This window comes from Microcebus murinus, chromosome 3, assembly GCF_040939455.1.
Source record: "Microcebus murinus isolate Inina chromosome 3, M.murinus_Inina_mat1.0, whole genome shotgun sequence".
In the NCBI taxonomy this organism is placed as follows: Eukaryota; Metazoa; Chordata; class Mammalia; order Primates; family Cheirogaleidae; genus Microcebus; species Microcebus murinus.
In genome coordinates this window covers 92040539-92065064 of record NC_134106.1, presented here as the reverse complement: position 1 = coordinate 92065064, position 24526 = coordinate 92040539, and the positions used below count along the sequence as shown (strand labels likewise).

Here is a 24526-nt window from a genome sequence, read left to right as displayed (position 1 = left end):
GGGCAGTATGTGTGCAGATGGGAGTCCTGGAAGTGTTCCAGCATTTGTTACCACGAGAAAAGCTAGCCTGAGGATGCTACTGTCACATGGAGGAGGAGGAGGAGGGCAAGGTGGAAAGACTTGCAGAAAAGTGGGACAACCCTGGTAGCTACTCACCTCTAAGTTTTACTTAACCACTTAGGTATGAGCATTGACTATAGTCAATAGCCACAGATGAACGCGCACAGTGACTTTAGCTGACAGCCGTGATAGGACTTTTCTAATTTTTCATTTATCAAAATAAAATTGTGAACATTTAAAAATAACATAATGAAGACATATATGTATATGTCACCTATTCTGATTTACATTACAAGTAAAGCTGCCTGTAAAGTAAACTAAGCTTTCAGTGCTTTAAAGCTTTCCTCATCACACAAGAGCAAAACAGATTTGTCATCAATGCACAGCACAAACTATCGAGCGGACTATTAGTGCCGGCTATGGGCAAGGTTTCGCAGATGGTGAGCGCCGTACCGAAGTGGTTAAGTAATCCAATAAATTTTCTATTGCTCAAGCCTGTTTAAGCTAAGTTTTTATTACTTGAACTGAAACATCCTGGCTGAGAACCTGGCCTTATATAAAGGATAAGTTTTACTCAGTGAATAATCCAATTTGACCATTACACTGTTTAGCCAACAAGGTTTTACTGTCTTAGTTATGAGACTGATTTCTAGCTTTTATTATCCAGCTGTAGAATGTGAACATATAGCACTAACCACAGGCGGTAGAGGGGATATATTGTTTGTTAATGAGAATTTTTCCTAGCAGTGAAATGCAATCAGTATAAAACCATATCCTGATGTAGAGTGTTTGTTTTCATCTTTGTGTACAATTGTGTCTAATGTGATTTAGTCAAATGTTTCAATTTATTTAATACTTCAATGATTTAATAAAGTATTTTTCATGGGATCTTTTTACACAAAAGGATTTTAAGAGCCATTTGTACTTACCCTGTAGTCTCCCAGCTGTTTCAGCAGTTCTGCTCTGTGGTCATCTTCTATATCTTCTCCTTGACTACTTTCTAACAGAGGCAAGAAATGACGCAGAGTGGAGGTACAGTACCTATTCCACCGGGTCAGATGGCGTGGCCTCCAGTCCATGATTTTTTCTTTTAGTATCTTTTCAATCCTGCTTATAAAAAATAAACTCCATTTTTTTTTTGGTGACTTTTTCCTTTGTAAAAAAAATACAGTTTTTATGCAGCAGGGATTTTTAGGTAATCATGTAATTATGTATTTGTTGGTGGAATTAGTACCATATATTTATGGGCTAATCCTTGAGGATTCAAAAATTAACACAAGTGGTCCTGTCCTTAAGGATTGCGTATGAGTTGGGATGGGAAATAGACCTATAAATAGAAAGTATGTGATATCTTAAGGTCCATAACAGATGCTTGAAATGTAACAAAAGAGGAGTACTGAATGACTGGGGGGAATGGGGGTAGCTAAATTTAACATATGTAGCAAAAGTTTTTTTATTATGAAATGTTTTATAACATTATTCATTGGTATTCATTGGTAACCTATCTATAGACAGATAAATTAGACCCAGGCATAAAGGATGGGGCTTATATTAAAAGCCTTAAATATTTGTGGGGTTATTAATGTCTTCCATTCATTTTTTTCACCAATGAGTGCTTCTATTCATGACAATAGAATTTTTTCTAAATTGCCTTAAAATTGCCTTTAAAACACCAAGTATCATTGCAACTTAATTTTTGATAGGTTATAGGTATTAGGTTCATAGGTTGTGAAGCTTAAACATAGAATGAAGGAAAATAGCCACCATTTATTGAGCCATTATTTACCAGATATTGTGCTAAATGCAATACATTTTTATTTAATTTCAATAATAACCCTATAAGGTAGGGGATATTTCCCTGTTTTTACAGATGGGGAGACAGTTTGTGGTAGGATAAGTGACTTGACAGAGCCAAGTATTTTAATATTGGAGAAATAAATTACTTGAGTTTAATCAATAGTACACTGAAGCTATTGGAAGAAACAAAAAGGTTGTTTGGAGATCAGTTGTTTTAAGTGGGAATCCCAAATAAGGCTTTATGGAGAAATTGTGAGTAAATTGGTGTTTTCTACTAATAATGTCTTAAAAGGAATCATATTTAGTCTGTTGTAATTTGACGTGCTGTTCTTCACACAGCTTGATACAGTACAAATAGAACATAGGCCTTAAAATTAGAAAGATCAGGCTGGGCTCAGAGAAGCCCCCTTTAACAGTAAACAAGTATGTGGACTTTCTGAGCCTCTGTTTCCGCTTTTGTGAAACCAAGAGAATAAATTCAATTTTATAGGATTATTAGAATTATAGGGACTCAGGCTCTTACTGGCCTCTATGTGTTAGGTTCATAAACTATTATAGCTGTGGTTCTACTAGCCACTAATTGGACTAAAGAAGCATATTTAAGCTGAGGATTATGTGTCTCAACAAGACTCATAATGACTTATTAAACTCTTATCTGAGGTAAGGTCTTTGGAGAACTAGATATTATTGGTGTTCACTGTCTGTTTGTCCCACAGGGTGTTGATGCTAAAGGCTCCTTTTGCACTACGGGATTCAGATTTCATTTGTACTTGGAATCTATAAACATGAATTAAAGTTTAATTGCACAAATTAGTTCACATTGATCTAGAACAAGAGTCATTTAGAGTTTGGCGTTACACTCCTAGTGAAAGATTACTTGTGGATTTATGGATATGATGTTACCTGTCTTGTAGCTCAGCTGCAGCTGCTTTGTCTGTGTTCTGGTAAATTAGCTCTTCAGGCTACGGAAGAGAAAATAGTTCAGAAATTCTAGAAACCACCTACATTAATTTGAATAGCTGTATACCCTTTTTAAAATCTTGTTTTAAAAAATAATGACATTTAATAAGGTAGAGAATAATATAATGGATGTCAGTGTACCCATGACCCTCATTATAAAAACATTACAAATAAATGACAGCACATGTAGTTCTCTCTTGCTTTCATTTCCCTTCTCTCACCACAGAAATAACCATGACCTGAATTTGGTTTTTAGCACTGTGTTCAACAAATAATTGAGTACCTACTGTGTGCCAGGCACTTTCACAGGTGAGGAGGGTAGGGGATTTGGCCATGAATAAAAATTCCTGTCTTCATGGTGCTTACATTATAATAAGTGAAGATAGACAAATTACTACAATGTGTTTATGATTTTACTACAGATATATGTGCCCCAAATAATGTATTGTATTGCATGTCTTCTAAACTTTATAGTTTTATTTTATGAACATGTAACTGGCACTTTCTTTCAACATATTTAGTGATAACAGCAAACAGTTTAGTTTTAGAGTGCTAAGATTAATTAATGTTCATTTAACTATTATAAAACATTCTGTTAGGTACCATAATTTATCTCTTATGTCATTTCAATTCTTATGCTATTTAAAACAACATTCCTATGAAAAATTTTATATATGTAACCTTGTGCGTATATAGGAGAATTCCTCTAAGGCAGTGTTCAAAGCTTTTTCTAAAAGGTTTGATTCAGAATGTAACATGCATTTTATATTACAAACCCAGTACACACATACACATTTATCAAATGAAACAAAAGCTTTAGTAAACAATATTCATGCTTATTACCTACAATCTACTAATGGTAAGGGCCCTCTAAGTTAATTTTATCAGCCCCTAATGGATCACACCTTGCAATTTTATTTCATGTTTCATTAGCAGTCATGAAATCAATTTAGTGAATTGAGATCAGTTGTTAAAAAAATTAAATATAATGTATTTCGTACTTTTTGTGTCATGGGACTTCTTATATCAAAACTTTTTCTTTCACATGTACATAAACACATGTGTTTCTTATTGTTGGTTGAGCTCAAATATGTTTGAAAAACAAACACTGTTCTAAATACCTAGGATTAGAATTAAGAGCCAAAACAATGTCTGACTATCCTACATAATGATTTTATATCCCTCACATTCTTTGTCTACATTTACTTTTTAATAAAAGAATCATACCTGAACACTGGAAAGGCCAGGATATGGAAGACTTCTTGAAAAGAAAGATTTCCACAGCTTGGGCTTGGTAACATCAAAATTTATCCTTAGTGGAGAATCATATTGTTGAATATTAAACCAAATCTAAAAAAGACAAGACTATATTAGCATATATGTTGGGAGAAGCACATGTTAGAATCGCTGGACTCCTGAGCACATCAATAGGTAGAGAAGGAGAGAGGAAAAAAACAAATGAGTAGAGTGTGGAATGGGAATGGAAACACAAACACAGGTAGAAAGGGAAGAGACTGATTTCTTGGAAAAGGGGTGGAGGAGGAGAAAGACTGACATCCAAAGAGGTTGTGTGGTGGGATCTAGAACCATTGAGGTTTCAGGTGCCAGGCCAACAAAGCCAGGGTGAGGCCCTCTACTGAGTGGACAGGGCTCAGGGCAGGTTTAGAGCAGCTGCCACGGGGGCTGCACAGCATCACCGGGTACCACCACCCCTCTCACAGGAGAGAAAAGGAGGTTCTTATGTCCTCACAAAACTCCCATATAGTAATTGTTTTGAGAGCTGGTGATAATTTTGACAGATAATGGAGTTCTTTGATATTTCTTTTTTGGTGCCTATTGACCCTGCTTGATTACTAAAATTGCTACTTTAAATGATTCTCTAAATGTAGATGGAGCTTAGCAGATTACTTATGATTATGATAATGACCTTAATTAAAAATAATTATTAACGTGAGAACAGTGTTTCACCATGCTCTTTTTACATTTTTAATTAATAGTGCTATATAGTTGCCATTTGTGGAACACTTATGAAAGACAAGTACTTTGTCAGTATGTATATTATATGTAATTTTAGCAGTAACCCCAAAACATAGACCAGTGGGCTTCAGGGAGGTATGCACACCCTAGGAATATCAGAAGAAAATAATAGAATTTATAACTATTTTTAAAGTGTTTTTTGTATAATATATTGATGCACAAATATATTTATACATTTATTTAAATATATTTCTATATATAATACACAAAAATAAATATATTGGGGATGCTGTGCAACAACTAGTAAATGATGAAGTTGGAGTTTAAACTGGGGCAATCTGTTTTGAACCACTGCTTTATACAGTACCCTTCACAATTAAATCAAACCCCCAAAACTCGGTGCAACCAGAATTACCTGGGGATATTGATACTGCAGGTCAGGTGGTACCTGGGAATCTCCCTTTAAAAAAAGGGAGAGAAAGAGAGGAACAAACCCAATGTTCTCAGGTGGTAAATTTGCTTCATTTACTTCTCAAAACACATGAGTTTAGGCATTTTGGATGAGAAAACTGAGGACAAAGCCAGAACACAAATACAGGTTCTCTGAATCTAAATCCCATATTCTTTCTTGAATTTCATTCTGCTGCTTGGCAGGTCAGGTGACTAATTTGGCCAAAAGTTTTATTGTGAACACAGTTCTGCTACTGTGCTTGACATTACATTTCTTTAATTGGTATATGTGTCAGTGTATAAGTGTGTATATATTCATTTACTTAAATAAATTTTTTTGATAAAGTATTTAAATCAATAGATCAATTTTCAAAAAAAGAAAACAATAGTCAACTAACCATAATTAAGAAGAAATGGTAATACTTACATTATCAGGACCTATTAAACAGCCTACATTTTTCAAGGGACAGAATGTATCAAATTGTCCATAAAAATTTCCACTGCAGGGATTCCATATTAAATAGTGACTTTTCTCCCAAGTTAGTACATAGGCAGTTGGACCCTGGAAGAAAACAGCCATTAAAAACAGTTTCCAACTAATTATGCAATTAAGGTCATTAGTAGTTTGCAGAGATAATTCATTAGTTGGGCCCCTAATTTCTAAGTTCCCATGGTTAATGGTGAAAATAAGTTTAAAGTTCTAGGTTGTGCTGGATTTAAAATATAAAATCAAATGTTTATTTTTGCAAAATTTTTATATCTGGGCCAGTCGCGATGGCTCACCCCTGTAATCCTAGCTCTCTGGGAGGCCAAGGTGGGTGGATCGTTTGAGTTCAGGAGTTCAAAACCAACCTGAGCAAGAGCGAGACCCCGTCTCTACTATAAAATAGAAAGAAATTAATTGGCCAACTAATATATATACAAAAAATTAGCCGGGCATGGTGGCGCATGCATGTAGTCCCAGCTACTTGGGAGGCTGAGGCAGAAGGATCACTTGAGCCCAGGAGATTGAGGTTGCTGTGAGCTAGGCTGACACCACGGCACTCACTCTAGCCTGGGCAATAAAGTGAGACTCTGGTCTCAGAAAAAAAAAAAAGAAAGTTCTTACATCTGATACTAGTGCAGTGACCAAAATATGGATAGTAATCACCTTACCCAACCAATATATCATAAGATTGGCTGAAGAACTATTATTAATGTCACTGACATTTCTTTTTAGGATCAATAAGATTGCCATTTAAGTGTGTAGAAGGCCAAGTATGCCTGAATAGAAATATTTCAGTTTGTAATATAGTAACTTATATTTGATATATGTTTCTAACTGTGAATGCATAGAAGATTTGAAAGGATATATACCAAACTGTTAAGAATGACTATACCTGGGAAGAGGAGTGGGTTATGAGTTGGAGCCCGAAGAGGGACTTTTACTTTTTACTCAGAATGCTTATATATTGTTAGATATTTTTTTTTCACAATGGGAATTTATTCATTTATTATCCTTGTATGATTTCTCTTGATGCACACAGTGGAGAGGCAGGGCAGAAATTATTATCCCAGTTTCCTTATGAAGCTCAGAGTTGTGAAGTGACTTGCTTAGCATCATACAGCTAATGAGGAGTGGGTACAGAACCTTGAACCCACGCCTTGTGCTTTCCTAGCCTAGTGTTCTCCTTGTACCAGGCTATCTGGGAGATGAGGGTGGAGAATGAATCCTTATATGAATATGATACTACCTTATTACCTGCTTCACAGCAGCTCATGCTGTCTAATTCCCAAGGATTCCTAGAGCTTTATGGCCTCTTTTTGAAACCCTCTTTAAGTTTTTTCAATCCATGTGAATTTTCAAATCTTGCACCCAAAATTACCCATTGTGCCCCAAATTTAGGGTATTTGCAGTGGACTAGGGAAAATATTCCAGTAGTCATTAAGTCTCCAATTTGATAAAAATAACGATGATAACATCAAAATATAGCTGCTAACATTTTTTTTTTCCTCTTGTGGTTATCTTGCTTATTCCCTGTTGCCTGTCAGGTTAGCAGCAGATGATTATATAAGCAGTAGGCATGAAAGGAAAGGTCTCTAACCTTACCACCTTCTTGGGATCTGCTTCACTCCTAAGCATGAAGAACATTAGCTCCCTAGGGGAATCGGAATTCTTAGGAACGTAGATAGGAAGTTCATATTAAAAGGACAGAGCTAGGTGGGAGCTTTGAGTGGTAAAGGATTTAGTTTCGCCAAAAAACCCACCTGAAGCATTATGCAGGGCCCTGAGTACCAGTGTAAATTGTTTCATGTCTTATTGCTGATAATTCTCTCCGCCTATATGGCGACTCTAGGCCACTTTCCTAGCAATTCAAAGCATCATTATGAAAATAAGTCCTTTCCATGATCTATAACATACAAGTAATGAGACAACTACACTCCTCTGTTAAAACCAGCCTACGTGGCCTTACCTCAGGAATAGCATTGCCCATCACCAGCCAGGCCTTCTTACCCAGGAACAGAAAATAATTGCATAGTAATACTGCATGTTCCTCTTCATCTCCTGCCAGGAGATCAAGAAATTGCTGACAAAAAGAAAAAAAAAAACATGTATTTACTGCCTGCTTTATTTTGGGTTGGCTGTGCAGGAATTTGATATGTCACAGTTAAAATTAGGGCCTTAAAGTATATTTTTTCCAAAGCTTTCCCCAAATTTCGATACTATGCTGATAATTCATTTAAAGAAAACACTTTTTGTGGACATGGTATTTTCTCTGATATTGATGATGTGGATTTTTTAAAATATTCACTATGATTGGGGTAGGAGAGAAAAATTTCAAAGTTTTACTTTCAATTTGAATGTATATATGATAATTCACTGTGCACTAAATAATCTTTAAGGCACATTGCATTCATTGACCCATTTAACATAGAACAACCCTTTGAGGGAGGTGCTTTATTTTCCTACCTTGTAGTTGAGGAAGTGGAGGCACAGATCAATAAGGTAACACCTAGGAAGTGGTAAAGCCAGTTTGGCTCTAGAGCACATAAACTATTCTATTTGTATGTTTTCTTATAGATGTCTTAAGGTTGTAGAAATTTTATCTCTAAAATTGTCAATGTTTATGTTGCCGAATATATTGGGGAATAAAAAATGTAAAGCGCATGTAAATTTATTTGATGTAGGGCTATCCTTCAAAGGAAGTTGTATAATAACAGTTCAGTTTTGTGCCAAAACAAGGACTACATGAGATTCAGAAGCAAAATTAATACCTGTGATATATATATATTTTTTATTACTATCCAAGAATCATTTGAAAGTTTATGTAGCATACACAGATTATAAATTCCATGAGGCATAGGCTATGTTTGCTTCACTTATAGCCAGACCTTAGTACAGTGTCTGGTACATGGTAGGTGACCAAGAAATACATATTGAATAAATAATGATATGACATGCCTTACGAAGCCCATAAATTAAGCAATATATAATTTCCAGTTATAGAATACAATCTTGATATTTTTAATGAACAAAACTGGGATATGGCTACGGTAATACTGGGAGGGTAAAGCAGCATTAAAACATCTGAAGTGTTACTTTTTTTATTCTTTCTGTAATTTTAAAAAAAATTCTGGACTTTGGAATAATTAAACCAGGAAGAAAAATTACTTCAGAATTTAGCTCATCTCACTAAACAGATGGCCAATTAGATTTTTATTGTGACTAATGAATATTGCAATTTAAAATTATGCAAGCTATTTAGCTAACATTCAATTAAGTTGGCTCAAGTCAGTAAATCTCTAAGGAAGAACTACTCACATCAGATGTGCTCCACAGGTCACAGAGACCAGCAAATGAAACAGTGTCAGGCAAGAAAGGAATCAAGGACACATATCGAGCCACCAGTTCCTGTATAATCAAAATTAGCTTTTAAAAAATAAGTTCTAATAAAACAGTTCCATCTTCTACCTCATTTCTTAAAATAAATTTCACATATCACAAACATTTATATGTACATAGTGTAGCTAATGCTCATTAGATACTTACTAAATGTTGTATTAATATTATCTCAATCCTCACCAAACATCCTATGCAGAAGGCTATAGTTACCCATCTTTTACAGAGGAAGAAACTGGCTCCTGTGTCCCTTTGAAATGTCCTTGTCATTCTTTTTGCACTTATTTACTTTCTGGTACAATAAGACTTTCCAGAATCATCTTGAACTTTCACTTAGCCCAGTCCTGAAAGCGGCCATTTCTCCAAGGAGCCCTCGTTCCTTTTAGAGGAAAATAATACTTAGGAATCAAGATCTGGGCATCAGTCTGGCTATAACTCATATTTCTGTAATTTCTAAGGAAGTTTATTTTAAAAAGTTTTTTATAATTGACACATAATTGTACATAGTTATGGGATACAGTGTGATGTTTCAGTGCATGTATACATTGTGCAACGATCAAATCGGGGTAAATACCTCATCTGTCACTGTAAACGTTTATCATTTCTTTGTGGTGATAACATTCAAAATTCTTCTAGGCATCTTGAAATATGTAACATGTTATTAGCTATAGTCACATGGGGTGAGTCTAGAAGCTCCATCCACAGGCACTGGCCTTTAGAATCAGAGGCCATGGGGTTCTGCCTGGTGCTGTGATTTACTGTGGTGGAACCAATCTGGATTCCAGGCAAAGACCCATGCACAGTTACATCTCCATCCCCCAAGCAGGTGGAGTTTGTGTCCATGCTGTGCTGCCTTGCATGGGGGAAATGTGGTATGGGCAATGCAAGACTGTCCTTCCTACCCTCTCTTCAATGTGTTCTTATTATGCTGAAACCAGGTACCAGGATCTCTCACTGGTTTCCTTAACTCTTAGGAAGGTATTTTCTTTGTGGACAGTTGTTCAAATTGATGTTCCTGTTGTGGCACCATTGCTGGAGGATTCTATTCCACCCTCTTGCTTAACCTCCTATTCCATTTGAGGTTAATCTTTTCATGTTTATTGGTGTTTCATGTTTCTACTTCTATGAGTTTCTATATGTATTTTTCACATTTCCTTATTGACTTGTAAGTTTTAATTAAAAATATATCCTCTATTCCTTTATGAATTATATATGCTGTCAATATCCTTTTCTAATTTGTGCCTTGTTTTTTCATTTTCTTTATGGTGTCTTTAGGTAAACTCAAGTTCTCAATTTTAATGTGGTCAAATTTTTTGTTATTTTTTTATAGTTTGTGCTCTCTTCTGTCTCTTTTAAGAAATCCTTCCTATCTCGGGTCATAAAGATAAAAACGTCTTTCACATTCAAGTCCTCAATCTTTCTGCAACTGAGTATTGTGAAGTAGGAATCTATTTTCATTCTTTTCCAAATGAAAAATCAATGATCCCAGTATAATTTATATAATGAAACATCTTTTCCTTATTAATCTTCAGTCTTGTCATATATTAGGTTTCCTCTTCCATCTTTTTCTTTGTTATCTCTGTCGAATACCATTTTGCCTTAAATTACTATGGTCTCACAAGTAGTCTGGATATGATATAACAAGTTTTTCCCCTGGGTTCTTATTCTTTAGAATTGTTTTGGTTACTTTTTGCCCTTTGCAATTCTGTATAAGTATTAGAATCAGCTTGTCAAGTTCCACTAAAAGCTGTTTTAAAAGTCTAGTTTACAATCTTTGTTTTTAACTGGAAAGCTTAGTCCCTTTCTTTTGATTGTGATTATTGGTAAGTATTTAGATTATTTCTACCCTGTTATTCTGTACTTTTTACTTGTCATACTTTTTCTGTTTCTTTTTTCCCCTCCCCATTCTTTTCACCCCAATTCATTTTTTCTTCTGCTAGTTTAGAAGTTATGCTCACTATATACACACTTTTAAGTAGTTTTTCTAGAAATTTCAGTGTGCATGTTAAATTTTCAAGTTAATATCTTTGCCCTCATCTTGGAAGATATAAGAGCATTAAAATACTGTCATCAATCTCTATCCTGACATACATGCATTTTTTGCAGGACTTTTGCTCTATCCTGATTTTTCACCCACATCACTGTTGTTATTGCTATTAATATAAGACTTGTTTAGATTTACTCACAAGTTTCCCATTTTCTTTATCTAGCATTACACGTTGCATTTAGGACATTTCTCCAAGAGTCTTCCTTCTTTAGGAAATATATTTTTCAGAAATTTCTTTAGTGAGAATCTTTTGGTTGTGAATTCTCCCAATATTTGCTTAAAATATTTCACTGGATTTAAACTACTTGTTTGACAGTTATTTTCTTTCAGCCTTTTGAAAATATTCCTTTTCTGGCTTTCATTTGGGCAGCTGAAAAGTTTGTTGGTCTAATCATTCTGCCTTTGTAGATAATCTGTTTTTTCCAGCTGCTTTTAAGATTGTCTTTGTAGTTCCATATGATATACTAGATTTTGATTGTTTTAAAAAAAAATTAACTTGCTTATGATTCATTGGGCTTCCTGAATCAGAGGATTGTTATCTTTCATCCATTCCTTGGAAATTCTTAGCTCAGCCCCTTTGGATATTGCCTTTCCCCATTTATACATAGTTTGAACCTTCTCCCTGCATTCTCTGTGCCTCTTAGTCATTCCTTTATACCTTCCCTTTTTTGTTTTAATCTCTGTGTTATGTTCCAAGTAATTTCTTTGCATGTGTATTCTAGATCACTAATTCTCTTATGTTTAACTATATGTAATTTAATTCTGTATTTAATTGCATTTAATGTTTTGTTTAACTTGTTTAATTTCTAATTTTAACGATTATATCTTTTATTGCTACAAGTTCTATTTGGTAATTTTAAAAAATCTCCTGTCAATTCCAATAGTCTATCATTGTTTAGTTACACTTTCAATTCTCTAGATTTCTTAAACTTATTACACATATCTATTTTATATTTTTTGCCTGATAATTCTACTATCTGCAGTTTTGTGGTCTGATTTTGCAGTTTGTTGTTTCTGCTAACTTTTATCTTCTGCATAGTGACTTATTTCTTCACTGATGATCTTTTATTGTATGTTCATGTTGCTTGGAATTTTACTGTGGAATTTGTTTGAGGCTGGGTTTAAAGGGCTTGCTTATAGAAATATTTGTGTTTGCTTTTGACAGAGATCTAGGGGCAATACCAACAGGAAATACTTTCAACTTAATTTTCAGTTGAAATATATTTGGATCATGTAGGTAATGTAAATTCCAGTCCTAAAATGTGAGTAAATTTAGAATAGTGATTAGAAATTCTCAGGAGAGACTTTCTTTTTTTCTCTTGCATCCAAGTCAAGACAGGCAGGATTCCTTCTGAAGGCAGGGGATTTCCTAGTTTGCTCATTGATGACATTACTCCTGACAAATCTCTGTGCTGAGTCAGTAATTCACCCTTCCAGCCTGCTGCAGCTCCATGCATAATCTCCTGTCTCCCACAGCCCTGTGGCTCATTGAAATCCAGCCCTGGTCATCAAGAATTACAGACAACCTGAGATCAAACACTATTTCAAGCCCTCAGCCTTGTGGAATCTTGCTTTCTTGTTATTTCTTATCTCTTCCCCCCACTCCCATTTCTATTCAGCTATGATTTTGAAAATATTTTAAATGTTTTATTCATCACTCTTAAGTGTTCTCTTCTGGGAGAAATTTTCTGCACATATACTATGCTAGGTAGATAGAAGTCCCTATTATGGTTTTCTATAAAAATTGATCAATTAAAAAAAATGTAGGATACAAGGTGTTTTTTGGTACATCTATGTCTTCAAATAGATATACTATTATTACCTTGTTTCTAAATTCCTATGTTACTATTAGCAGCAATTACTCTCTATACTATTCACTCTTCAAGGACAGTTATAGGTTGCAGTATTTGCTTATAACTAGCCTGGTTACATATGGCTTTTGTTTCACGTATGGTGCTTTGAAGCCAGAGAATGGTACATATATATTTTATGGCCCAGTATAGATGTACTTTGGCATGATGACCTAAATACTGAAAACACTTAAATTTTTGAAATAATTTTTGCTTATTTTGAATTCGGTAATGCTTATAGCATCAGGCATAATACCGAATACAGCTATCTTATATATTAGAAAGTACATGAGTTCCAAAGTTACAGGCATCAGTTCAAATCCTAACAAAATTATTGTGAATACATAATAAAAACATATAAGACATTTTGAAAGTTTAGAGTATCTTCTAACACGTCATATAGTACCACTTAATAATTGTTGAAACAACAAACTAAGGATTATTATCATTCTTAGTACCATTAGACTTTTCTAAAGAAAGCAAGCCTCATGTTAATAAGCTTTTAATCATTACTTTTATCCCCAGTGATTTTAATATAGTTAATATCTTAAGTACTATGAAATGTAGTAATTAAAATGGCAATATATTGAAATTTGAAAACATTTTTAGCAACAATACTGACTGGCTATGAAATACTTACTGCAGTTGCTTGTGGATTATTGGGGTAGATATTAAGGAGCTCCTGGGGAGGGTTTAAAGGTTTGAGATAGCGTGTAATAAAAACAGTCTTGCCACTTATGTCAATTACTGTTGCAAGGCACTGACGTTTTGGAAACTTTAAGGCACATTCAGCTTGAAACTTCTCTGTTGCTTGAAGCAATTTCTCATCTTCCTGAGAATCAAACTTCAAAAAGAAAGACTCCGTGAAGTTTATATATGATTATAAGAGAGAAAGTAGAACATGTTCAGATTCCGTAGTCAATGTGAACCAAGTGAATGGCTTGGGAGGTATGATTAAGTGACTCCTTCTAAAATCATCATGTCCTGGTGTCCCTGCAGTTTTATTGAAATTATATTTATAGTTTAAAAATCAGACTGATTCATTACATACTTAAAATTTATTCAACAGGATTGAAAGAAAGTAGTTAACGGACAAGTAGCCATATGGAAACTACTAGATTAATAAAATAATCTCCCATCCAAGTACTAACCAGGCCTGACCCTGCTTAGCTTCCGAGATGAGGCGCGTTCAGGGTGGTATGGCTAAAGACAAACAATCTATAAAAATTAAAGTGTGATGTACTGATTCCGATTTATGAGATGAAGCAATAGAGTTTTACGTGTATTTTGATGTTGGTTTTAAATGGGGGGGGGTTGCTCAGAAAATCTAATGTCTCAAATGCAGAGCTTAATGCAACTCATATTAAGTGGACTGCAAATTTATAGAGATATATGGATACGTTAAAAAGTTTCAAGTCCGTAAGTACTGTAATAAATAATAGTAATGGATTTCAAAGAAAAAAGAGCAGAACCAGAAACATCAAATACTATTATTTTAAGTGGTTCTCTGATCCAAGATGAGCAACCAATTCCCAGATTTTGTTTTGTCTTTGTTTTTTAGACATATGATCTCACTCTCTCCCCAAGGTTGGGGTGCAGTGGCTTGATCACAGCTCACTATAGCCTACAACTCCTCCTGCTTCAGCCTCCTGAGTAGCTGGGACTACAAGTGTGTGCCGCCACACCCAGATAATTTTTTTAAAAAAATTTTTTTTTAGAGATATGGGGTCTTACTGTATTGCCTAGGCTGGTCTCAAACTCCTGTCCTCAAGCACCCCTCCCAAACTGCTGGGTTTATAGATGTGAGTCACTGAACCTCACCAGACTTTTTAAAAGTAACTCAAAGCACATGAAATGGAACACATTTAAATTACCTTTAGAACATATATTGTCATTTTTTTCCCCACTCGAGCCATTGTTAATAAAAACAGCACGAAAAAGGGCAGATATTTAAAAGTTTTTACAAGATTCTTATTGTTTGGTATGAAAGTATATGCCTGGTTGCTTACATTTCAAAGGATTTCAAGACAACTAAAAATATTGATTTTTTATTTATTTAGAAAGCCAAGGACAACTAAAAATATTAAAAATTAATTTTAAGTAGAATTTAGAGGAAGTGCTTGAATTTTTTTTTTCTTTTTGAGAAGGGACCCATCTATCCCCCTTTACTCTGCTTCATTTATTTTTTTATTTAGTTCAACTTGTCACTGACTTGATATTTTTCTTTTTAACAATTATAGCCACTGACACATATGTTTGTTTACTCTGTCTCCCCCATAGTATAAGACTCCTGAAGTCAGGGATTTTATTTCAATCTCATTTTTTTTCACTTCTAGTACCAAGAATACTACCTAGCACATAATAAGTGTTAAACAAACACTGTTGAGTGAATGTAAAACATTTTATTACATTTTTTGTGACCTCAGATAGAATCTAGATTATTCCAGTTGTTCTTGACTTCCTCTTATATTGGGGCTGGACTGTGGCTTTCATTTCTAATTTGATCATGGTACCCCAAGAAGTTGCAGTAGTGGTTGTGGGGGTTATTTTGGATGGAGACATCTCCAGGAGCCTTCTATATTTTCTCACGGGACATCCCCGACATCTGAATCTTAACATAATCGTTTTAGCTGCCTACCATTCAGCATAGTGCCAAGACACAGTAGCTACCCAAGAGGGACTAAGATAAAGAAATAATTAAATTAAAAATGTGAGCTCATAAGGCTTTGATGTGGGTGTGCCATGAATTCCTAGGATGGAACTGTCAAACCAGAAATAATTGTAATTATAGAAATATGAAGAATTATAAGAATGATGTGAAAAAAAACCACGCAGTTGAATTCATCCCTGTTCTTTTAAACTCTTCCATTTACCCATTCATCCAATTATGTGAAAAATGTTTAATGGGCGACTAAAAAGTTCCAGGCACTCTGGATAAATGGGTATGAAACAATCCCCTTAAGGAACTTCTAGTCTACAGGAGAACATTAATAAGCAATCAGATATTTAAAATACTTGACCAAAGATCCTATGAGGATATACATAGGGTGCTATGGGACAATTTTAAGAGAGACATCTATAGGCACTGTCCAAAAAGAGCCAAAAAACTTAAATCAGTATTGATTATTGGCCTTCCAAGTTGAAAAAACTATGTCTAAAGATTTTTCAACCACTTGGACTTGAGTGCTCTGCTGTGTACTTTGACTCTATAACTACTGCTGTGTGAGGGCAGGGCCTGTGTTTGAATAAGTGTGTGTTCTTTCCTGCACCTAGCATGCACATGGTGAGCATTTAATGCCTATCTGTTAAGACTCATTATACTTGTTTAGGCCTCCAGTATGCCATTTCCTGGAGTAAAACAGGAATTGAAGGAGTACTATGCTATATTGGTAATCTAAGAAGTGCCAAGGAAAAGCAAAATACTAAAAGAACTTGAGTTATTTATTATGAAACAAATTAAGGTGGAACTGACAAATTCAACACAAAATTTAAAAGGTTCTTAACTGGCTCAATTTTTTGACCTCTAGGTTAATGTAAACATTTACAGAAAAGCAAGTGAGTTTATCCTGCCTTTAAATAGTTACACTGTGACAGCCTCAAGCCACCGGAAATAATTGTCAGAGATGCACTCTCTGTAAGAAGCGGCTCTTGGATTTTATGGATTTGGAAACAGTGGAGTGATTTCTTAGATTCAAAGCTAGTATAACTAAGAATCTTTCTGAAAAAATGAAATGGGCCGAAAAACAAAGCTGGACATTCTTCATGGAACTGCAGACGTCTATAATTCCTTGCCCAGGGATCACACATATATAGGACCTCGTACCTGTCCCCAGAGGGCAGTGGACAAAAGCAGCTAATTAAAGCCTAATAACTATTGACTGATGAATTGTAAAACAAAATACGTGGTACCTTTTTAAGCATGTCATTCATCTATCAGAGGCAAGAAAGAAAGAAAGAAAAAGAAATGAGAGGAAGGCTTTATTAACAGAAATAATCTATTTTTAACAACTTGTTCTTAACCAAGACAAGGTAGATGATATTAAAATAAGAGTTTCAGGAGTTGCTACTGATTTATAAACATTTTCCCATGGTAAATACCTTTAAAACATCCTACAGAATGGCTATGTATCGGATGGTGGTAGAGGGGAGACTCTAATCTGCTAACCCTGGAAATTGCTATAAGCGGAAAAATAATTCCCGGTTGTGGTCTCTATTATTTTAGGATAAGAGCTTCTCTTTCCTGAATGGTCTTCCGGTGGATGACTAAGTGGTGTTTTCTGCCAGGGCTGTTTAGACATTAGGGTCCTGTCAATCAGCATTCCTTTCTTCTCAAACAGCCCCAAAGAATCTGCCTTCCATAGGAAGTTTTTAAGCCCTTGTTTTAGAGGTCTAAGAGAAATGCTTAATACAGCCACAACTGGGCAGTGACATGCCACCAAATATAGTGGCTGACTGCTAGTCAACAGCTTGAGAGAGGATGGCTGCAGGACCTGAGGACTGTATGTTTCGGAGCCCTGGAGGCCTCTTCAAAGTCCTCCAACAGAAGTTTGGGGACCTGTGAGGAATGCTTAGTGTAGAAGAGTCCCAGGTTTTCATCGTTTCTGCCAGCCACAGGCTGCTTCCATGTGTTTTCAAAGCTCACTTCCAGATGGGGTGCTAGCTGACTATTTTTTCTTTGGTTAAGTGTACACAGAAATAACAAAATCATCTATCGTCTGGGAGCATTTCTCTGTGTAAACATGTTTGTTGGCTTTCTCTTAAATTTACACGTGAATACAAACATTCGGAAAATATATTTTCTTTTCTAAAAATATATTGAAATGTGTATATTCTAATGTCTTTTAGAGAACCACAGCTTTAGTGATAAAGCCTAGCAAGTAAGATTAATTTGAATTTCAGTACATTTTTCTAATAATTTTTCGTGTCTTTTTGTAAATGACTTGCAAATGGGAGGTAGCGATATTATTTTTCCTCTGTGAACAAAATTGTAATACCGTAAAAAGAAACAGGAATGTGCTCATTTTCCTTCATCTCCATCTGAGTCTTAATCACAATGGATAAAGAGTCAGCATGATAATCTGTGCAGTATGGTTGGTAGTTAACAACTTGCAGTAACAAGTGAATATAAGCTTAGCACAATTTTAATTTTTCTCTAGGATACTGCACCCCACTGCCTAAAACATGCCTGTCACGCGGAAGATGTACAGCAAATATGTGTTGAATATATACAATTTAAAGTCAGACAGACATTTAAGTGTTATGCCTTAACATGTGTGCTTGTGTGACCCTGGATAAATTGAGCCTTATTTTCCTCATCTGTAAGTTGGAGACCCATTATCCATGACATCTGTAAATATTAAAGGACAGAACATGTATCCAAGGTCTAACATAGTACAGAGGACAGAGTAAGGACTCAATAGAACTTGGTGGTGGCGGTGATTGTTAATACTGTATTCGTTTACATACGAATAAGTGGTCACAACATTTTCTCCCACATCCAATGAGGGCAGTATGCATAAATGCTGCACAAGTATGTTACATTAAGCAAGTTATTTCTCAATGATGAAGGTTGGTGAACAGTTGCTAACAAATGAAAGTTCTAGAAAATATTTTTTCTAGAGCTGTTTAAAAGAGTACTTGTATATATATTTGTTTCATAAAATGAATTGAGATGACCCAGGAAGGTCATTTACTCTTATGATCCTATTAATTGATTCAATGCATAGCACAGCCAAGGATGTGAAGTCAGACATGGAAATGTATTTCAGCATGCTTGCCAATAAATGTCAAACAAAAGAGCAATCTGATTTTCTCATTTGTTATATTTTGTTTTCTTCACGTTGAGAAAATTATTCTAAAAGCAGAGCGTGTTTATATTTGTCTTGCTTTGCCTAAAAGTGTAAGTTGCTGATTGACCTAATTATGGGCTCAATGAAAGTACAGACCCACACATCTGTTCTCTCACCATAATTCTGTCCAAACCGAAGGAATTATAAGTGAACATGGAAGTAAGTAAAACCTGTTTGTATAGTGCAAAGTTTATAAAAGCATAACCTAGCGAGCATTTCTCATGTTTTATCAACATCAGACATGGTTTTCCAAACTGTGAACAGTTACCTTTTCTCGAACTGACTCTCCGGGAACCAACTGTGGCTCAATGGTAATAAACAGGGTGATGTAGGACCCTTCACTTAAGCTTCGGACAGAATCAAAGTCCCGCTCAATAATCATGTTTTGCTCCTTACTGTAGCCCAGAAGAACTGGGGGAATATCTATTTTGAATGTTCCATCGATCTGTGAAGAAAATATGACTTGGTAAACATCCTGGCAATTTTTCCAACAGAAATTCAAAGACAAGTATCAACTCCTCACTGTCTAATGAATTAAATACAAACTGCTCAGACTGGCATTAAAAGCTCACCCCATCATTCCGACCTTGTCTCCCTAATCTCTCGCCAGAAAGGGCTGTATATTTCCCTGCCTCCTTTTCTTTGTTTAGTGGAGGGTTATGCAAGTTGCTTGGGTTCAAATCCTGGTTTAAACTCCAAGTGTCTCAGCTTCCTCATTTTTAAAAAGAGATGATAATAATACCTACTTTGTAGGGTTGCTATGAGTACTAAATGAATTAATAGATGTCAAACACTAAGAAAAATGTGTGGTGTATAGTAAGCACTCAACAAATACTGGCTAGCAGCTATTCCCCATTTCTGGAATGCCCAGCTTCCCATCTCCTCCACCTTTCAGAATTTTAATCATTTTTCAAGGCTTAGGTCATATGTTGTCTCACTACCCTCACAGATAGTTTGTTTCATTCATTTCTTACATTCTGTCTGACTTTATAATTGTGTGCATATTTGTCATAGTCTTCTAGATAATTGCTCTCTGTGAACAGAATCTATATTTTACACTCTTTTGTATCATCCTTCTCTGACATACAGCAGTGTTTTGTATACATAGTAGATGCCCAATAAATGTGGGCTGAATGATGACAAGCCACTTCCATAAAAAGGACTAAGTTATACAGAGGTTCAAAGAGGCAGAACATTTTTACTCTTATGAAGCCAAAGCAACAATAAATTTATGAAAGACTGTCTAGTACCACAAAACTATTCAGGGCTGGAATTTGAAATTCACAATTTGCAGAGGATTCATTTTTTTATTTCAGTCATCAGTGGCATTCATATCTCAGGAGAAATAGAAAAAGAACTCAAACTTTCAGTGAATATGCCCTTCTAGGGATGAATTACGTAAATTATTATCTATTTTCCTCCTTATATCGACAGAATTCACCAAAGCCTGTACCCAATCAGATGACAGGGTATAGGGAAAACAACAGTATGAAAACAATGACAAAAAATACAGCTGAAATAACTGAGCACATTTATTCTATAAAACAGATGACACAGGAAGAAACATACTATTTTTAAAGATGTGGAGTATAAGGATTTAAGACAAGGTTTCTCAACGTGGGCCCTGTTGATATTTGGGGCCAAATCATAATTTGTTATAGAGGGCCGCCCTGTGCATTGCAGAGTGTTTGGCAGCGTCCCTAGCCTCTGCACACTAGATGCCATGGCATCCCTTCCTAGTTGTGACAACCCAAAATGTCTTCGGACATTGCCAGATGTTCCCTGTAGGTACATGTAAAAGCATGAACTTCGAAGTCAGATAAAGCTTTTTAGATGAAAAATGTAATAAAATCATTAACCAAGGATATATTAAAATGTAAACCAAAAAATTGAATAGTTTTCTCTCCTTTTACCAATCTCATTTCCCAGGCATGAGCAACATCAGCATGTTGAAATGAAAGTTGGTAAAAGTTGAATGCCAACTCTGTTGTGAGCTTTCTTTTTTTTTTTTATTAATTTTTAAAATTTATTTCATTGTATTATGGAGGTACAAATATTGTTAGGGTTACAAATATTGCCCCTGCCCCCCCTCCCTCCCCCCGATGTGTCCAATCCCCCGGTGGTGTGCATCACATACGTTGTGGAAGCATACACCCCTTTCCTCCTCCCTCCTACCACCTGCCCACCACCTGATAAAATGTTTTGTTTTCATTTTCTTTTTTGACATTTTGGTTACATTGTATATCTTCGCCTCCCCCTAAGAAGGGTTAGAGTTATGCCCTTCCCCTCCAAAATACTCGCCACCTCCCTAAGATTGGGTTGTTCCTCCCCCCAAATCCCTGGTGAGCATTGCCACCATTTGAAAACCATAGTTTTAATCAGTTAGTACCAATTTGATGGCGAGTACATGCCCATTTTCCATGTCTTGTGTCACCTCACTTTGGATAATGGGCTTAAGCTTAATCCAGGATAGCATAAATGGTGCTAGCTCACCGTCATTTCTTAGGATTGAGTAATATTCCATTGTGAGGATATACCACATTTTAATTATCCACTCATGAATTGATGGGCTCTTGGGTTGTTTCCATGATCGTGCAATAGTGAATTGTGCTGCTATAAACATTCGGGTGCAGATGTCTTTATAATAGAATGTCTTATGCTCTTTTGGGTAGATGCCCAACGATGCTATTGCGGGGTCGAATGGTATTTCTGTTTCTAGTGTTGTGAGCTTTCTGATTTGAGTAAGTTGCTTCACCTCTCTGCACTTCTGTTTCTTCATCTATAGAGTGGGGATGATGATGCCAATTGTGCTGTGAGGTTTAATAGAGTGACATATAAACTACTTAGCAATAGTATATAATATGTGCCCAATAAATATACTTATTAGTATTATCATTACTGAATCAGGATTCTACTTGTTATATGTAGCTCAAGAGAACTGAACCAGGACCTAAAAATGGGAATAACAGGGAAGTACATAGATTATGGCACAGTCCAAGAAAGAGTTTAATGACAAAACTATTGGAAAGAGATCAAGAGAAAGAGAATACTACCTTGCCTGACAAGGTAGTGAGTTTCCTGCAAGTGAATTCTTGAGGCACTCAAAGGAGAGCATGGACATTCCTGGGATATAGTAAAGAAGATTCACTTATCAAGGAGTCTAGGGTAATTACTTCTGAGTACTCTTCCAAATGTGAAATCCAGCAAGGCCAAATATCATAGGCTGTTTGACTTGAGAATGATGTGCTCTTTAAGTTTTTTCCCCCCATTTAAAATCTCTTTGGACAGAGAAATGTAAACTCTTTTGGCAAGCACATCACTGCATAACCTGTAGACTGTCCCTTTTGCCTAGGGCGGATTGCAATTTTAATTGATCCTTTAGATTCGAACCAATCTAAGCCTTTTAGCCTTGAGTTTGGTCTTGGTCTTGCCGGAGACTCTGTGGTCCAGGCAGCACTTGCTCTGTGTGGTTGTCACAGTGATTCAAAGCCTCCTGTTGCCGTAGACTTAATACTGGAATGTTAAAGCAATTTTAAAATCTTTAACTGTCCCAGATTATAGCTACTAAGTCATTCAAGAGTTGACAACCTGATGGATCCCCTTAAGCAAAACCATTAACCCTGGAGAAGGGTGTCTTTGTTAAGCATATTTCTGCTAACCATTTTTCATGTTTTAAATAGTGAAGACTAGAAATATTAATAAAATGCACTTGATTGAATGGGCCATCAACTGCCCTGTTTTCTTCAAGTTAAATTCAGGCATCTATCCATTCTACTTTTGTCATTTTGACAAGTTTCTACTTTGTCCCACCCTCTTCACTTGTATTTAATGTTTAAAAAATTCTCAGATTTGAACAGTCATACATTAACTACTAATTCTAAGGAGCATAGATAATAAATCATGCAAATATGATGGAAGATCAATGGCATTATATAGTGTTTTATTAAATCTTTTTAAGGGCTTTGCACATATATTTTCTCAGTGTTGAGGGGATATCCTCCCAAAGTTTTATTAGGAAAAATGGATACAGCAGTTCCCTATTTTCATAGAATTCTGACCTTAGATGCTTACCCTTGCTTGAAAATATATTGTGCTAAATGGAATTTTCACACATCCCAACCAGTGTCTCTCGATGCGGGTATGGATTCCATTTCCTCTTTCCCGGTCATCCTAAAGGAAGAGTGGGAAGTAATAATTGTTTAAGGACTCCAGACACTCATTTAATTAACTGTGTAGCAGGAAAACAGCAAGGTTTTAGCTAAAAGCATGTGAACTTAGATTAGATAGACCTAATCAAATTCTAACATTTAATGGCTTTGTGACCCTAGGAAAGTCATTTGACCTCTCAGTTTTCTCATCAATACACTAGAGATTTAGCAACCTTTAGAACTATTTAGAATTAAATAAGACAGTGTATGTAAAACACCTAGTACAACTCCTGGAATAGAACACTAGACTGCAAATTAAAAAGCTAGCTCTCGGCCGGCGTGGTGGCTCACGCCTGTAATCCTAGCACTCTGGGAGGCCAAGGTGGGTGGATTGCTCAAGGTCAGGAGTTCGAAACCAGCTTGAGCAAGAGCAAGACCCCGTCTCTGCTATAAATAGAAACAAATTAATTGGACAACTAATATATGTAGAAAAAATTAGCCGGGCATGGTGGCGCATGCCTGTAGTCCCAGCTACTAGGGAGGCTGAGGCAGAAGGATTGCTTGAGCCCAGGAGTTTGAGGTTGCTGTGAGCTAGGCTGCCACCACGGCACTCACTCTAGCCTGGGCAACAAAGCAAGACTCTATCTCAAAAAAAAAAAAAAAAAAAAAGCTAGCTCTCTTTCTCCTCCCCCTTCCCCATTTATACATCTCTTTTCAAATGTTTCAAACATAAGAAAGGACCTGCATATTCCTACAATTTCTCAGAGTCCTGTGGACAATGACTGGGGAGATAAACCATGCAGCAGACAGATGGCTAGAGCACTCAATTTTGATCTTAATTCGTCTTTAGTTTCTTTCACTTCCTGATAGGTTAATATCTTGTTTTGCAGAATTCGTTAACAACTCCAAATAACTCTTTGGGTAAAGAAGAGGAGCTGTGCTTCACTATGGACATCGATGATACTTAGTTGTGCATCCTTTAATTAGCAAAGAGCTGGTAAACTGACTTCCTTGTTTGGACAGAGATCGTTTGGATCTTTTGCACATGACTGGAAAAATTGGGGTCATACTTGATGCCTTTTTTAAAACTGCCCTTTGAATAGAAAAGCCTGTTCTAATATTAAAGACTTTTGATTCCTATGGAATCGGTTACAAATTCAAATTTTCATGTCACCCCATGAGAGGTGACAGATTACTCAGCCTTATGCCTCCAATTAATTCCAGAAGGAGCTGAATGTTGGCAGCTATGTTGAGAAAATATGGTCAATGCTTGTGAAGTCAAAACTAGTCGATTTTGGTTTTTTCCCCATTCACAAGTATACCTGATTTTGCAAGTAATTAAATAACCAGTATAAAATGTGCAGAAACAAGCTATTTTAGATGTCACTCAAGAGGGATGTGTTGGTTTTTTTTTTTTTTTTTTTGAGACAGAATCTCACTCTGTTGCCCAGGCTAGAGTGCCATGGCATCAGCCTAGCTCACAGCAACCTCACAGTCCTGGGCTCGAG

General features: G+C 35.9%; 1 protein-coding gene across 3 annotated transcripts in view; it reads right to left on the bottom strand.

Moving 5' to 3' along the window:
* CC2D2A (coiled-coil and C2 domain containing 2A) overlaps positions 1–24526 on the bottom strand; it is a 110466-nt gene that overhangs the window by 756 nt on the left and 85184 nt on the right. For all 3 annotated transcript variants that reach the window (XM_012737565.3, XM_076001102.1, XM_076001101.1), the window contains 9 exons: positions 22942–23040; positions 19139–19315; positions 13662–13865; positions 9047–9136; positions 7698–7811; positions 5672–5806; positions 4045–4167; positions 2761–2819; positions 990–1167 (listed from right to left, as the gene is read on the bottom strand). In XM_012737565.3, the coding sequence (XP_012593019.2) occupies positions 990–1167; positions 2761–2819; positions 4045–4167; positions 5672–5806; positions 7698–7811; positions 9047–9136; positions 13662–13865; positions 19139–19315; positions 22942–23040 (1179 nt within the window). The remainder of the gene's footprint in view (positions 1–989; positions 1168–2760; positions 2820–4044; positions 4168–5671; positions 5807–7697; positions 7812–9046; positions 9137–13661; positions 13866–19138; positions 19316–22941; positions 23041–24526) is intronic.